The sequence below is a fragment of the Pteronotus mesoamericanus genome, unplaced genomic scaffold (assembly GCF_021234165.1).
Source record: "Pteronotus mesoamericanus isolate MK-2021 breed Mesoamerican mustached bat unplaced genomic scaffold, CSHL_Meso_final contig_64, whole genome shotgun sequence".
Taxonomy (NCBI): domain Eukaryota; kingdom Metazoa; phylum Chordata; class Mammalia; order Chiroptera; family Mormoopidae; genus Pteronotus; species Pteronotus mesoamericanus.
Genome location: NW_026555224.1, coordinates 5,244,653 through 5,260,281, shown reverse-complemented (window position 1 = coordinate 5,260,281; position 15,629 = coordinate 5,244,653). Strand labels below are relative to the sequence as shown.

General features: G+C 36.4%; 1 protein-coding gene across 1 annotated transcript in view; it reads left to right on the top strand.

Moving 5' to 3' along the window:
* LOC129076783 (phospholipid-transporting ATPase ABCA3-like) overlaps window positions 1–15,629 on the top strand; it is a 242,139-nt gene that overhangs the window by 107,325 nt on the left and 119,185 nt on the right. The window contains exons 13-14 of the mRNA XM_054580937.1: window positions 34–189; window positions 529–739. Of these exons, the coding sequence (XP_054436912.1) occupies window positions 34–189; window positions 529–739 (367 nt within the window). The remainder of the gene's footprint in view (window positions 1–33; window positions 190–528; window positions 740–15,629) is intronic.

Here is a 15,629-nt window from a genome sequence, read left to right as displayed (position 1 = left end):
AAACACCATCTAAAATCTGCCTCCTTTTTCCAGATGAAAGGAATCCCTCCAAAGATTTACCCTATCGAAATTGACCGTATGCTGTCTGCTTTTAACCTGCTAGAAAAGAGAAATGCATTTTCAGAGTCATTGAGTGGAGGAATGAAGCGCAGACTCTCCATCATTATAGCACTTATAGGAGGCTCCAAGGTAAAAGTAAAATAAAAGCTAAAAAAGTATCCCCACTGAAGCTGGTCTAAAAAATCAGCTGACACAAACCTAAGAGCTTATATGTACCTAATACTCTCAAAGGACCCTCCCAAATCCCAAATATATTCACATTATCAACCTTGTGGGTATAAAATGGTCATAGGTTTACAATCAGTCCAGCATTCCTAATTCACTTTTAGTCTAAACTTATTACCTTAGCTCAGTTGGACAAGTGATTGAAATAGCAAAAACAAAGTAAGCCTCATGACTGGTAATATACTAGTGACACTAATACATAATGTTTAACCATGGTCATGGAATTGTTCTTCTGGTCTTTAGGTGGTGATACTTGATGAGCCCACGGCTGGCATGGACCCATCCTCAAGGAGGGCCACCTGGGATGTCCTTCTGCAGTATAAACAGGATCGCACCATCTTACTGACCACCCATTACATGGATGAAGCTGACATCCTGGGTGACCGCATAGCCATCATGGTGAAGGGATCGTTGCGATGCTGTGGCTCTTCACTTTTCCTCAAAAAAATATATGGTATCATTCCCTTTAATTATTCTTTGAAAATTGATGTCTTGAAATTATTCTAACATAATTTTCATGGGTATTGATATCTTAATATATTTAACATAATTTCTGCTTTTTTTTCTATTTACCAAAAACTTCAATGAATCCTTCTGTTCTATGAAATGGCTTAACTATGAGTCCTTTGAAATAACGATCATATTTTAGTTCTTTAAAATTATTGCATTATCACAATTTCATGTTGATTTCTTTCATATGGCATCTACTTAAATTGCAATTTGCCCAACTGCATAGATAGATAAATAGATAGGCAGACAACAGAAGGATGATGATGAATAGATAGATAAGTTCATTGATTCTATGGAAAATGTAGGGAAACAGATATCTATCTCTGTTCTTTCTTGTTTGGCAAAGCAGTATTGAATTTCTCCTGATAAGCAGAATATTTGATTCTAATTTGGAGAACAATTTTTCTAAACATAAAAATACCAAACATATGTATTAATAGCTTCCTTACCACTTGATATCATTATTCAAAATTACATATACACCAGTTTTCTTTGGCCCCCTATAAATATACTTAGCAAAATATAGTATTTATTTATTTACCTTGTTTTTTTTTCATTTTATATTTTTATTGTTCAAATACATTTGTCTCCATTTTCCTACCACGACTTTCCCCTGTCCCCCTCCCCCACCTTCCTCCCTCAATCTTTTCCCATTTTGGCTTTTTCCATGGGTCCTTCGTACATGTTCTTTGACTTGACTCTTCCCTTCCCTTTCCCCACCACCCCTTTCCTCTTCTGTCTGTTGGTTTCTTTTTTCTTTCAAAGTTGCTGGTTATATTTTCTTTGCTTGTTTATTTTGTTGGTTAGTTTCCACTTATAAGTGAGATTATATGCTATTTGTCTTTGACCCCCGGGCTTATTTGGCTTAGCATAAGGCTCTCCAGTTCCATCCATGCTCTCACAAAGGGTAGTAGCTTTCTTTTTTATTGCTGTGTAGTATTCCATTGTGTAAATGTACCATAGTTTTTTGATGCACTCATTTACTGATGGGCATTTAGGTTGCTTCCAACACTTGGTTATGGCAAATTGTGCTGCCATGAACATTGAGGTGCATAGGTTCTTTTGAATTGGTGTTTTGGTATTCTTTGCATACAATCCCAGCAACAGAATTTCTGGGTCAAAAGGAAGTTCCATATTTAGCTTTTTGAGGAAATTCCAAACTGTTTTCCACAGTGGCTACACCATTCTGTATTCCCACCAACAGTGTACTAGGGTTCCCTTTTATACACAGCCTCACCAGCACCTGTTGTTTGTTGACCTGTTTATGATGGCCATTCTGACCTATGTAAAGTGGTATGTCATTGTGGTTTTAACTTGCATTTCTCTGATGGCTAGTGATGCTGAGCATCCTTTCATATGTCTCTGGGCCCTCTGTAACTCTTCCTTGGAGAAGTGGCTGCTCAGGTCCTTTGTCCATTTATTAACTGGATTGTTTATCTTCCTGGAGTGGAGTCATGTGAGTTGTTTATATATTTTGGAGATCAAACCTCTATCGGATGTATCATTGGCAAATATATTTTCTCATACGGTTGGCTCTCTTTTCATTTTGCTGATGTTTTCTTTAGCCATGCAGAAGCTTCTTATTTGGATGAGGTCCCACTTGCTTATTCTTTCCTTTATGTCCCTTGCTCTAGGGGACATACTGGTGAAAATACTGCTGTGTGGAATATTGAGAGTTTCCTGCCTATGTTCTCCTCTAGGACTTTTATGGTGTCATGACACATTTAAGTCTTTTATCCATCTTGAGTTTATATTTGTGTATGGTTTCAATTGGTTATCAAATTTCAATTTTTTGCATGTGGCTGTCCAGTTCTCCCAACAGCATTTGTTGAAGAGGCTATTTTTACTGTGATTTATGCTTCTGCCCCCTTTGTCAAATATTAATTGACCATAGAGACATGAGTTTATTTCTGAGTTTTCTATTCTGCTCCACTGGTCTATGGGTCTGTTCTTCTGCCAGTCCCAGACTGTTTTGATTACAGTGACCTGGTAATATAGTTTGATGTCCGGTATTGTGATCCCTCCTACTTTGTTTTTCTTTCTCAAAATTGCTGTGGCTATTCGGGGTCAATTATTTCTCCACATAAATTCTTGAAATGTCTGTTTTACATCCGTGAAATACATCATTGGTATTTTAATAGAGATTGCATTGAATCTATAAGTTGCTTTGGGTAGTATGGACATTTTGATGATGTTAATTCTTCCAATCCATGAACACGGTATATGATTTTCCATTTATTTGTGTCTTCCTTAATTTCTTTCTTCAGTGTTGTATAGTTTTCTGCATACAGGTCTTCTACTCCCTCGGTGAAATTTATTCCTAGGTATTTTATTTTTCTTGTTGTAATAGCAAATAGGATTTTTTTTCTGATTTCTGCTTCTGCTATTTCATTGTCAGTGTACAAAAATGCCTTTGATTTCTGAATATTGACTTTGTATCCTGCTATTTTGCCAAATTCACTTATTAGATTGAGTAGTTTTTTGGTGGAGTCTACAGTGTTTTCTCTGTACACTATCATGTAATGTGCAAACAATGATAGTTTTACTTCCTCCTTTCCAATGTGGATGCCTTTATTTCTTTTTTCTTGTCTGACCGCTGTGGCTAGGACTTCCAGTACTATGTTGAATGGAAGTGGTGAGTGCAGACATCATTGTCCTGTTCCCAATCTTAGTGAGAAAGCATTTAGTTTGTGTCCATTTAGTATGATGTTGGCTGTAGGTTTTTTATATATGGACCTTATTATGTTGAGGTATGTCCTCTTTATTCCCATTTTGCTGATTGGTTTTATCAAAAATGGGTGCTGTACTTTATCAAGTCCTTTATCCACACCTATTGAGATGATCATGTGGTTTTTGTCTTTTCTTTTGTTTATGTCATGTATTACATTGATTGATTTGCATATGTTGAGCCATCCCTGCATCCCTGGGATGAATCCCACTTGAACATGATAAGTGATCTTTTTAATGTATTGCTGGATGCGGTTTGCCAATATTTTGTTGAGGATTTTAGCGTCTATGTTCATCAGCGATATTGGCCTGTAGTTTTCTTTCTTTGTAGTGTCTTTATCTAGTTTTGGGATTAGGATGATGCTGACCTCATAAAAAGAGTCTGGGACCTACCCTCATTTTGGATTTTTTTGAATAGTCTGAGAAGGACAGAGATTAGCTCTTCTTTAAATGTTTTGTAAAATTCTCCTGTGAAAGGGTCTGGCCCAGGGCTTTTGTGTGCCAGGAGTTTTTTGATCACTGCTTCAATTTCACTAGCTGGTATTGGGCTGTTCTGGCTTTCTACTGCTTCTTCATTCAGTGCTGGAAGGTTATATTTTTCTAGGAAGTTGTCCATTTTGCCTAGGTTTTCAAATTTCTTGGCATATAATTGTTCATAGTAATTTCTTACAATCCTTTGTATTTCTGTGGCATCAGTTGCTATTTCTCGCCTTCCATTTATGATTTTGTTTATTAGGGTCCTCTCCCTTTTTATTATTATTTTTGATGAGTCTGTTTAAAAGCTTGTTGATTTTGTTTTGGTCTTTTCAAAGAACCAGCTCCTAGATCGGTTGATCCTTTGAATTGTTTTTTAGTCTCTATGTCATTCATTTCTGCTCTGATCTTGATTATTTCCTTTCTTCTACTCGCTCTCGGCTTTGTTTGTTGTTCTTTCTCCAGTTCTTGAAGCTGGAGGGTTAAGTCGTTTATTTGAAATGGTTTATCTTTTTTAGGTAGGCCTGTATTGCTATGAATTTTCCTCTCAAGACTTCTGTGTCCCACAGGTTTTGGAATGTTGTGTGTTCATTTTCATTTGTTTCTGAACTTTTTGATTTTTTCTGTGAGCTCATTATTTACCCATTCATTGTTTAATAATGTGCTATTCAGTCTCCATGAGTTTGAAAGTTTTTGAGGTTTTTTCTTGACTTAGGTTTTCAGTTTCAAGGCCCTGTGGTCTGAGAAAATGCTTGTTATGATTTCATATTTCCTGAATTTCTTGAGGCTTGTTTTGTGTCCTATCATGTGGTCTGTCTTTGAAAATATTTGCTGTGTATGAAAAGAATATGTATTTTGCTTCTTTGGGATGAATGGTTCTATATATGTCAGTTAAGTCTATTTAATCTAATGCATCATGCAGTTCCACAATATCCTTGTTGAATTTTTTTTGGAAGATCTATGCATTCTTGACAGGTCATGTTAAAATCCCCTTATATCAGTGTATTGCTTTCTATCAGCATCTATGCCTTTCTTGAAGTCTTCCAAATTTTCCTTATATATTAGAGTGCTCCTATGTTGGGTGCATACAGGTTTAAAATGTTTATGTGTTCTTGATGGATTCTTCCTTTGAGTATTATAAAGTGTCCTTCTGTGTCTCTTTTTATGGCCTTTGTTTTGAAATCTATTTTGTATAATATAACTATTTCTACTCCTGCTTTCTTCCACTGTCCATTTGCTTGGAATGTTTTTTCCATCCTTTACTTTCAGTCTGTGTATGTCCTTTGTTCTGAGGTGTGTCTTCTTTTGGCACTATATACGTAGGTCATGTTTTCTTATCCATTCAGCAATCCTGTGCCTTTTTTTAAAAAAGATTTTATTTATTTACTTTTATTTTTTCTTTTCTTTTCTTTAAAATTTATTTATTTATTTATTTTTTCAAATACATTCGTCTCTGCCTACCCCCCACCACTTTCCTTTGTCCCCTCCCTCCCTCAGCTCTTCCCCTTTGGTTTTGTCCATGAGTCCTTGCTATATGTTCCTTGACTTTCCCCTTCCCTTCCTTTTCCCCACCCCCCTCCCTCCTTCCCTCTTGTCTCTATTGGTTTCTATCCTGTGCCTTTTGATTGGTGCATTTAGTTCATTTACATTTAAAATTATTATTGAGAAGTACTTACTCATTTTTCCCCTTTGTACCTCTGTTCTTCTCTTTCTCACTTTTTCTTCATCTTCTTAAAGCAGTCCCTTTAGCATACCTTTTAGTGCTGGTTTGGTGGTGTATTCTTTTATTCTTCTTTTGTCTGGGAAACTCCTTGCTTCACCTTTCATTTTAATTGAGAATCTTGTTGGGTACAGCAGTCTTGGTTGTAGGCCTTTGCTTTTCATTACTTTGAACATTTCTTGCCATTCCCTTCTGGCTGTAATGTTTCTGTTGAGAAGTCAGTTGCTAGCCATGTTGGGGCTCCCTTGTGTGTTACTACCTATTTCTCCCTTGCTGCCTTTAGGATTCTGTGTTTTTCTTAGATATTTGCCTTTTATTTATGAGTGTTGCCTCCTTTTTCAATTGTTAACTGACTAGGAAGATGTAGGTTTTCTGGGCTTTCTATTCAGTTCCATTGATCTGTGTGTCTGTTCTTATGCCAGCTAGTACCAGACTGTTTTAATTACCGCAGCCTTCTAGTATAGTTTGATATTAGGTATTGTGATCCCTTCAACTTCGTTCTTCTTTCTCAAGGGTCTCATTGAATTTCATAAAAATTTTTGGAATATTTGTTCTAGATCTGTGAAATACATCATTGGTATCTTGATAAGAATTGCTTTGAATCTATAGATTGCTTTGGGTAGTATGGACATTTTGATAACATTAATTCCTCCAATCCATGAACACTGTGTGTGCTTCCACTTATTTGTGTCTTCCTGAATTCTCTCTTCAGTGTTCTAAACATTTCCTAGTACAGGTCTTTTACCTCCTTGCTTTAATTTATTCCTAGGTACTTTATTTTCTTTGTTACAATAGTAAATGGGTTGTTTTCTTAATTTCTGTTTCTGATAGTTTATTACTGGTATATTAAAATGCCATCAATTTCTGCATATTGACTTCGTATCCCACTACTAGGCCAAACTCATTTAATAGGTAAAGTAGTTTTCTTAGTTTCTATTTCTGAGAGTTCATTATCACCGTATAAAAATGCCAATGATATCTGAATATTGACTTTGTATCCTACTACTTTGCTGAATTCATTAATTAGGTCAAGTAGTTTTTTGTTGGAGCCTGTTAGGTTTTCTACATACAATATCATGTTGTCTGTGAATAATGACATTTTTACTTCCTTCTTTCCAATCTGGATGCCTTTATTTATTCTTCTTGTTTGATTATGTGGCTAGGAATTCCAGTATTATATTGAAGAAGTGTGGTGATAGCAGTTACCCCTCTATTGTTCCTGACAGAGAAATGCTTTTAGTTTTTACTCACTGAGTATGGCTCTAGCTTCTAAAAGTTCATGACTTATTTCAAGTAAATTTTTGTGAGTTTTGTTAGAGTATTGAAACTGACTGTTTTTCATCTTAGAATCCAGAACCATTTATGAAAAATGTATTCCTTTGTCTGTTGAATTGGCACTTAGGATGAAAATCAATAGATTATATATAGGTCTACTTTGGGATTTTCTATTGTTCCATTGATCTAGGTCTATCTTTTTACAAATATCACAGTCATGAATACTGTATCTTTATAGTAAATATTGAAAACAGGTGATGCATATCTACTAACTTTTCTTATTTTTCAAAGTAGGTTTATCTGTTTTAGGCATTTCCCTAATGATTAATGATGTTGAGCATCTTTTCACATATTTCTTGATCATTTGTGTGTCTGAATTGAGAAATGTCTTACTCAAATCGGTTTTTTTTTATAATTTTTTTTATCTTTAAATCATGTTTATTCTATTACAGTTGTCTCAATTCTTCCCCTTTGCCCTCCTCCACCCATCCCGCCGCCCCCACTCCCACAGTCAATTCCCACTCTGTTGTCCATATCCATGGATCATTTATATATATGTTCTTTGTTTAGTCTTTTCTCCTTCTTTCCAGCATTTTCCTCCTTCCCCATCCCCTTTGGTCACTTTAAGTCTGCTCCATGTTTTCATGTCTGTCATTTATTTTGTTTGATAGTTTATTTTGTTGAATAGATTTCACATATAGTTGAAATCATATAGCATTTGTTTTTCACCAACTGGCTTATTTCACTTAGCATAATATTCTCCAGTTCCATCCAAATTGTTGCAAAAGGTGTTTCTTTCTTTTATTTAATGCCAATTGATTTTATTTATTTTTTAAATGTCAAAATACATTATAAAATATTAAAAAATTTAAATCTATTATAAAGTCTCAGCAATTAAAACAACATGACACAAGCACAGATATAATCAACTAGATCAATGAAATAAAATAAGCATTCTAGAAACAAATATATATATATATCTGTCTTACAATGTAATTATGATTAAATGGATATTTTAAATCAATAGGAAAAATAAAGCTTATTCAACAAATAAGGTGCATGGATCACTATTACTTGAAATAAAATAAATAGCGCTATTTCACACATTATACAAAAATATTCAGGTCAGTTAAAAATCAATATGTAAAACCTAAGGAGTTTTAGGCAAAAATACAAAATAATATTTTCTTACCATGAAGTAAAGTATTCAAACCCAGAAGCTATAAAGTAAAATATTGACAACTTGACTATATTAAAAATTTAAGACTACATAGTAATATACATATAAAAAATGTTAAAGAACAAGTAAGAGAGTAGAAAAGTATTTGCAACATATCTAAACATTAATCCATGGATTAATGTTTAGATATAATTCCCCCTATGTTTTGAGGGGGAATTCTACAAATCTTTAATAAAAAAATGGAGAAAGAATACCAAAAGGTCATTTGAAGCTTTTTAAAAATAATAGAAATATTTTCTTTGCATCTTTGCATTGTTGGTTAGGTTCCGCTTATAGGTGAGATCATATGGTATTTGTCTTTCGAATATGACCAGCAACACTGAAAGGAAAAGAAATCAACAGAGACAAGGGGGGGCAGGGAAAGGGAAGGGAAACGGAAAGTCAAGGAACATATAGCAAGGACTCATGGACAAAACCAAAGGGGAAGAGCTGAGGGAGGGAAGGAGGGAGGGGGCAAGGGAAAGTGGCGGGGGGGGGAGGCAGACAAATGTATTTAAAAAGTAAATAAATTAAAAAAATAATAATAAAAATAGACAAGAAATATACAAAAACAGGTTTAGTTTCAATAAATAATAAAGGAACAATTAAAATACATCATTGGTACAATCAAATTAATAAATATTAAAATATTGGTAATGTTAAGTTTGGTGAGTATGAAAGGAACTGGGTATTCATAGACTCTTATTCTTCATCTTCTTAAAGCAGTCCCTTTAGCATATCTTGCAATGCTGGTTTGGTGGAGGTGTATTCTTTTAGTCTTCTTTTCTCTGGGAAACTCCTTATTTTGCCTTCCATTTTAATTTAGAGCCTTGCTGGATAAAGCAGTCTTGGTTGCAGGCCTTTGATTTTCATTACTTGGAGTATTTCTTGCCATTCCCTTCTGGCTTGTAGTGTTTCTGTTGAGAAGTCAGCTGCTAGCCATATTGGGGCTCCCTTGTATGTTCCTACCTGTTTATCCCTTGCTGCCTTTAGGATTCTTTCTTTGTCTTTGATATTTGCCATTTTACTGATTATGTGTCTTGGAGTGGGCCTCATTGGGTTCCTCTTGAATGGGACCCTCTGTGCTTCCTGGGCCCATGAGACCTTTTCTCTCCTCAAATTGGGGAAGGTTTCCATCATTACTTTTTCAAAGAGGTTCTCTATCCCTTCCTCCTCTTCTTCTTCTGGTATCCCTATTATATGGATATTATTACATTTCAGGTTGTCCTGCATTTCCCTCAATGCCTCGTCATTCTTTTTGAGTCTTTCTTCATTTTCTTGCTCCTTCTGGGAGCTTTTATCTACCTTGTCCTCCAGCTTACTGATTCAATCCTGTTTCATCTATCCTGCTTTTGATTCATTCTACTGTGTTGTTCAATTCAGAAATTGTATTCTTCATTTCCTCTTGCCTCTGATTGATAGTTTCTATGTCCTTTTTCATGCTGATATAGTTTGCAGTATATTCCTCATAGTTTTCTTGCAGTTTTTGGTAATTCTCTGAGCTCTCTCAGCTCATTGAGTTTCCTTAGAACAATTGATTTGAACTCATATATGATAGTTTACTTGCCACTACTTCATTTAGTTCTCTTTCTCAGGATTCCTCCTCTCACTTTGACTGGGGTCTGTTTCTCGTGTTCCCATTGTTTGTGAGACTCTTCTTTTCTTGTGTCTGCTTTCTTAAATTGATCTGTCTTGATTTCCTGACTTTGTGGTGTGAACTTCTACGGTAGAAGACCACTGTTTTTTCTTTCTTGATCTGCCTCTGATGATGTCAGATGTTGACCTTGTCTGACCTTAGACAGTCTGTTCAAGACTTCCAGGAATCTACTGTCTGTGGCTGTGTCCTTAGTTGTCAATCTAGTCACTCTGCACTCAGCAGGCTGGCTTAGAGACACCACAGGGTGGGGCAGTGTCTCTCCTGGGGGCAGGGGTATTGTGTCCTCTCATGCTGCTGCTGCTCAGGGTAGTAGTCTGCCTGAGAAAGATGGCTGCTGCCGTGTGGGGGATGATTCAGCACCGGGATCTCACCAGCTATTCCTTCAGTTTTCTCCCCAAAGGGCTCCTTTCCCAGTCTTTCCTCTGGTGTCTCCTGTCCACTCTGCCCCGGCCCTTGCCAGAGACCAGAGTAAGTGGCTGCAATTAAAAATTTATGCTTTGGCCCTTTAAATGGCTCTTTGTGTCTCCAGCGCCCATCTCTGGTGGACAGCAACCTTGCCTCTTTTCACAGCTGACTGTTAGCTGTGTATTTGGGGGCTCTGTTGCTATAGACTGGATATCCCCACATGTGGTTTAGATCCTGCTCCTCTCAGAGGGAGAAAACTGGCTATTTCAACATCCTTCTGGTGCTGCCACTAATGGGTGCCCTTCCCGCCTCTGGAGTCTCTACCGCAATCCTTACCATGTGCTAAATGTGCTAAAGCTGATTCTTCTGTCTATCCTAGGTTATAAGGCTCCTCTCTCGCTATTGTTCCATTGTTTGTTCCAGGTGATTTCACAATTTAGTTGTAATTCCAGATTGGTCCTGAGAGGAAATCTGTGTGACTTCCAATTATTTTTCACCCATCTTGATTCCCCCCTCAAATCTTAGTTTTTGCTTGTTTTTTTCTATTGTTCAGTTACAGTTGTCCCCATTTCCTCCACATTACTATCCCCTGCTCTACTCATGCCCAGCTCCCACATTCAATCCCCCTCCTTTGTTGTCTTACTCAAATTTTTAACACACTTTTAAATCAGGTTATTAGGGGATTTTGGGGGGTGTGCTATTGAGTTTACTACTAAGTTGGGCTTCCTTATATATTTTTTAATTATCCCTTCACTTAATATAGTATTTGTGAATACTTTCTCCTGTTCCATAGTCTGCCTTTCCATTTTATTGATTATTTTCTTTGTGGTACAGAATGTTTTTAGGTTGATGTGGCCCCCCGGTTGTCTATTTTTGCTGTTGCCCCCGCTTTTTGTGTCATTTCCCAAACAAAAAGTTATTACCAAGACTAATGTGAAGAAGATTTTACCGAATAGTTACTTATAGGAATTTTAGAGTTTGAAGTCTTATGCTTAAGTCTTTAATGTGCATTGATTTTATTTTTGTGTATCATGCTAAATATGGGTCCACATTCATTTTAGTGGGTGAATATCCAGTTTTCTCATTGCTATTTGTTGAAGAAACTATCCTTTCTTAATTGTGTGTTTTTGGTACCCTTGATGAACAATTAACTATATATGTGTTGGTTTATTTCTGAGTTCTCTATTATGCTACATTGGCCTATTCTTTTCTGATTTTATGCCAGTACCATACTGTTTTAACTACTATTGCTTTATAATATATGTGAAATTAGGAAGTGTTATGCTCCTAGCTTTGTTCTTTCTCTAGATTTTTTTTGTTACCCAGAACCTTTTTTTTTTCCATTTCTGTAATAAATAGCATTGGGATTTTATAGGGATTACATTAGCTCTGTAGATCACCTAAGGTACTATAGACATTTTAACAATACTCATTCTTCCAATTCATGAATACAGGGTGTTTTACCTTTTGTTTTTGTCTTTTTTTATTGTTGTTCAGTTACAACTGTCCTACATTTTACCCTATTGCTCTCCTTGCCCCCCCCCCATTTGTGCCTTTATTAATATCTTTTATCAATGCTTTTTAATTTTCAGTGTACAAATCATACACCTCCTTAGTTAAAGCTTAACCATAAATTTTTATTCTTTCAAGTGCTATTGTTAGTGAAGTTGTTTTCTTAATTTTCTCTTTGGATAGTACATTGTAAATGTGTGGAAATGCAACTTTTATGTGTTCATTTTGTATCCTATCTTTTGCTGAATTTGTTTATTAGTTCTAACAGGCTTTGTGTGTGTGTGTGTGTGTGTGTGTGTGTGTGTGTGTGTGTGATCTTTAGGGTTCCTTACTTATCTCATCATGTCATCTGTAAACAGAGATAATTTTTCCTCTTCCCTTTTGATTTGGATTCCTTTTTTTTCTTGCTTAATTTCTCTGTCAGGACTTCCAAGACTCTGTTTGATAGAAATGTGAGAGTGGTTATCTTTGTCTTATTCCTAATCTTAGAAGAAAAGCTTTTAATGTTTCACCATCGAGCATGGTGTTAGAGGTGTTTGTTTCATATATTTATTATGTTGAGGTATTTACTTCTATACCAGATTTGCTGAGAGATTTGTATATCATGAAAGGGTATTAAACTTTGTCAAGTCCTTTTTCTGCATCTATTGAGATGGTCATGTGATTTTTTCTTTTGTACTATACATGTGTTTCTTTTATTGATTTGTACATGTTGAACCATGTTTGTATACCAAGAAAAAATCCCACTGGATCATGGTATTTTTCTTTTAATGTGTTGTTGAATTAACTTTGATAGTATTTTGCTTTGAATGTTTACATCTATGTCTGTGGACTACTGGCCTGTGATTTTCTTTTCTTGTGCAGTCTTTTTCTGGGTTTGTATCACGGTGTTTGGCCTCATAAAATGAGTATGGGACTATACTATATACTCTACAAATCTTTTTGAATTATGAAAAATTGTCACTAATTCTCTTTTAAAGATTTGGTAAAATTCCTCAGGGAAGTTACCTATTTCTGGGATTTTCTTCTTCTTTTTTTTTTTTCATTTTAATTTTTTTCTTTTTTTAATTTTATTTTAATTTATTTTTTCAAATACATTTGTCTCAGCCTACACCCCACCACTTCCCCTTGCCCCTCCCCTCCTTCCCTCCGTCAGCTCTTGCCCTTTGCTTTTGTCCATGAGTCCTTGTTATATGTTCCTTGACTTGCCCCTTCCCTTCCTTTTCCCCGCCCCCCGCTCCTTCCCTCTTGTCTCTGTTGGTTTCTTTTCCTATCAGTGTTGCTGGTCTTATTTTACTTGCATCTTTGTATTGTTGGTTAGGTTGCACTTATAGGTGAGTTCATATGGTATTTGTCTTTCGTTCCCTGGCTTATTTAACTGAGCATAATGCTCTCCAGTTCCATCCATGCTGTCGCGAAGTTTAGTAGTTCTTTTTTTCTTTCTGCTGCATAGTATTCCGTTGTGTATATCTACCATAACTTTTTGATCCAATCATCTACTGATGGGCATTTAGGTTGCTTCCAATACTTGGCTATTGTAAATTCTGCTGCGATGAGCATTTGAGTTGGCGTTTTGGGACTCTTAGGGTATCGTCCCAGCAGGGGAATCACTGGATCAAAAGGCAGTTCCATTTTCAGCTTTTTGAGGAAATTCCACACTGCTTTCCACAGTGGCTGCACCAGTCTGCATTCCCACCAACAGTGGACTAGGCTTCCCTTTTCTCCACAGCCTCGCCAGCACCTGTTGTTTGTTGATCTGTTTATGATGGCCACTCTGACCGGTGTGAGGTGGTACCTCCTGGTGGTTTTGATCTGCATTTCTCTGATGGCTAGTGATGCTGAGCATCCTTTCAAATGCCTCTGGGCCCTCTGTATCTCCTCCTTGGAAAAGTGTCTGCCCAGGTCCTTTGCCCATTTTTTGATTGGATCATTTGTCTTCTTGGAGTGAAGTCGAGTGACTTCTTTATGTATCTTGGAAATCAAACCTCTATCTGATGTATCATTAGCGAATATATTTTCCCATAGGGTTGGCTTCCTTTTCATTTTGCTGATGTTTTCTTTTGCCATGCAGAAGCTTGTTATTTTGATGAGGTCCCACTTGTTTATTCTTTCCTTTATGTCCCTTGCTTTAGGAGACATATCAGTGAAAAAATTGCTGCGTGGGATATCTGAGAGTTTCCTGCCAATGTTCTCCTCTAGGACCTTTATGGTGTTGCGACTTCTATTTAAGTCTTTTATCTGTCTTGAGTTTATTTTTGTGTATGGTGTCAGCTGATGATCCAATTTCAATTTTTTGCATGTAGCCGTCCAGCTCTCCCAACACCATTTGTCGAAGAGGCTATTATTGCTCCATTTTATGCTTCTGCCCCCTTTGTCAAATATTAGATGCCCATAGAGACCTGGGCTTATTTCTGAGCTTTCTATTCTGTTCCACTGGTCTATGGATCTGTCTTGTGGCAGCACCAGATTGTTTTGAGTATAGTGGCTTTGTAGTAGAGTTTGATGTCCAGTATTGTGATCCCTCCTACTTTGTTTTTCTTTCTCAAAATTGCTGAGGGTATTCGGGGTCGTTTATGGTTCCATATAAATTTTCGAAACGTCTGTTCCATTTCTGTGAAATACGTCATCGGTATCTTAATAGGGATTGCGTTGAATCTATAAATTGCTTTGGGTAGTATGGACACTTTGATGATATTAATTCTTCCAATCCATGAGCACGGTATATGTTTCCATTTATTTGTAGCTTCCTTAATTTCTTTCTTCAGTGTTGTATAGTTTTCTGCGTACAGGTCTTTTACCTCCTTGGTTTAATTTATCCCTAGGTACATTATTTTCCGTATTCTTTGGTGCTATATCAAATGGTATATTTTAATTATGATTTCTGCTTCTGATATTTCATTTTTGAGGTGTACAAAAATGCCTTTGATTCCTGAATATTGACTTTGTATCCTGCTGCTTTGCCAAATTCACTTATTATATTGAGTAGTTTTTTGATGGACTCTAAATGGTTTTCTCTGTACACTATCGTGTCATCTGCAAACAATGATAGTTTAGTTCCTCCTTTCTATTTTGGATCCCTTTTATTTCCTTTTCTTGCCTGACTGCTGTGGCTAACACTTCCAATACTGTGTTGAAAAGACGTGGTGAAAGCGGACATCCTTGTGGTATTCCTGATCTTAGTGGGAAAATTTTAGTTTTTGCCTATTGAGTATGATGTGGGCTGTAGGTTTTTTATATATGGCCTTTATTATGTTGAGGATGCACCATTTATTCCCATTTTGCTGAGTGTTTTGATCATAAATGGGTGCTGTATCTTATCAAATGCTTTTTCTGCATCTATCCAGATGATCATTTGGTTTTGTCTTTCCTTTTGTTTATGTGATGTATTACATTTATTGATTTGCATGTATTGAACCATCCCTATATCCCTGGGATCAATCCCACTTGTTCATGGTGAATAATCTTTTGAATGTATTGCTGGATGCGGTTTGCCAATATTTTGTTGATTTTAGCATCTATGTTCATCAGCGAAATTGGCCTGTAGTTTTCTTTCTTTGTAAGGTCTTTATCTGGTTTTGGGATCAGGGTGATGCTGGCCTCATAAACAGAGTCAAGGAGTCTTCCCTCCTCTTGGATTTTTTGGAATAGTCTGAGAAGGACAGGGTTTAGCTCTTCCTTAAATGTTTTGTAAAATTCTCCTGTGAAACTGTCCGGCCCTGGGTTTTTGTGTGCTGGGAGTTTCTTGATTACTGCTTCAATTTCCCCAGCTGTTATCGGTCTGTTCAAGCTTTCTGCTTCTTCCTCCTTCAGTGTTGGAACATTAAACTTTTCTAGAAATTTGTCCA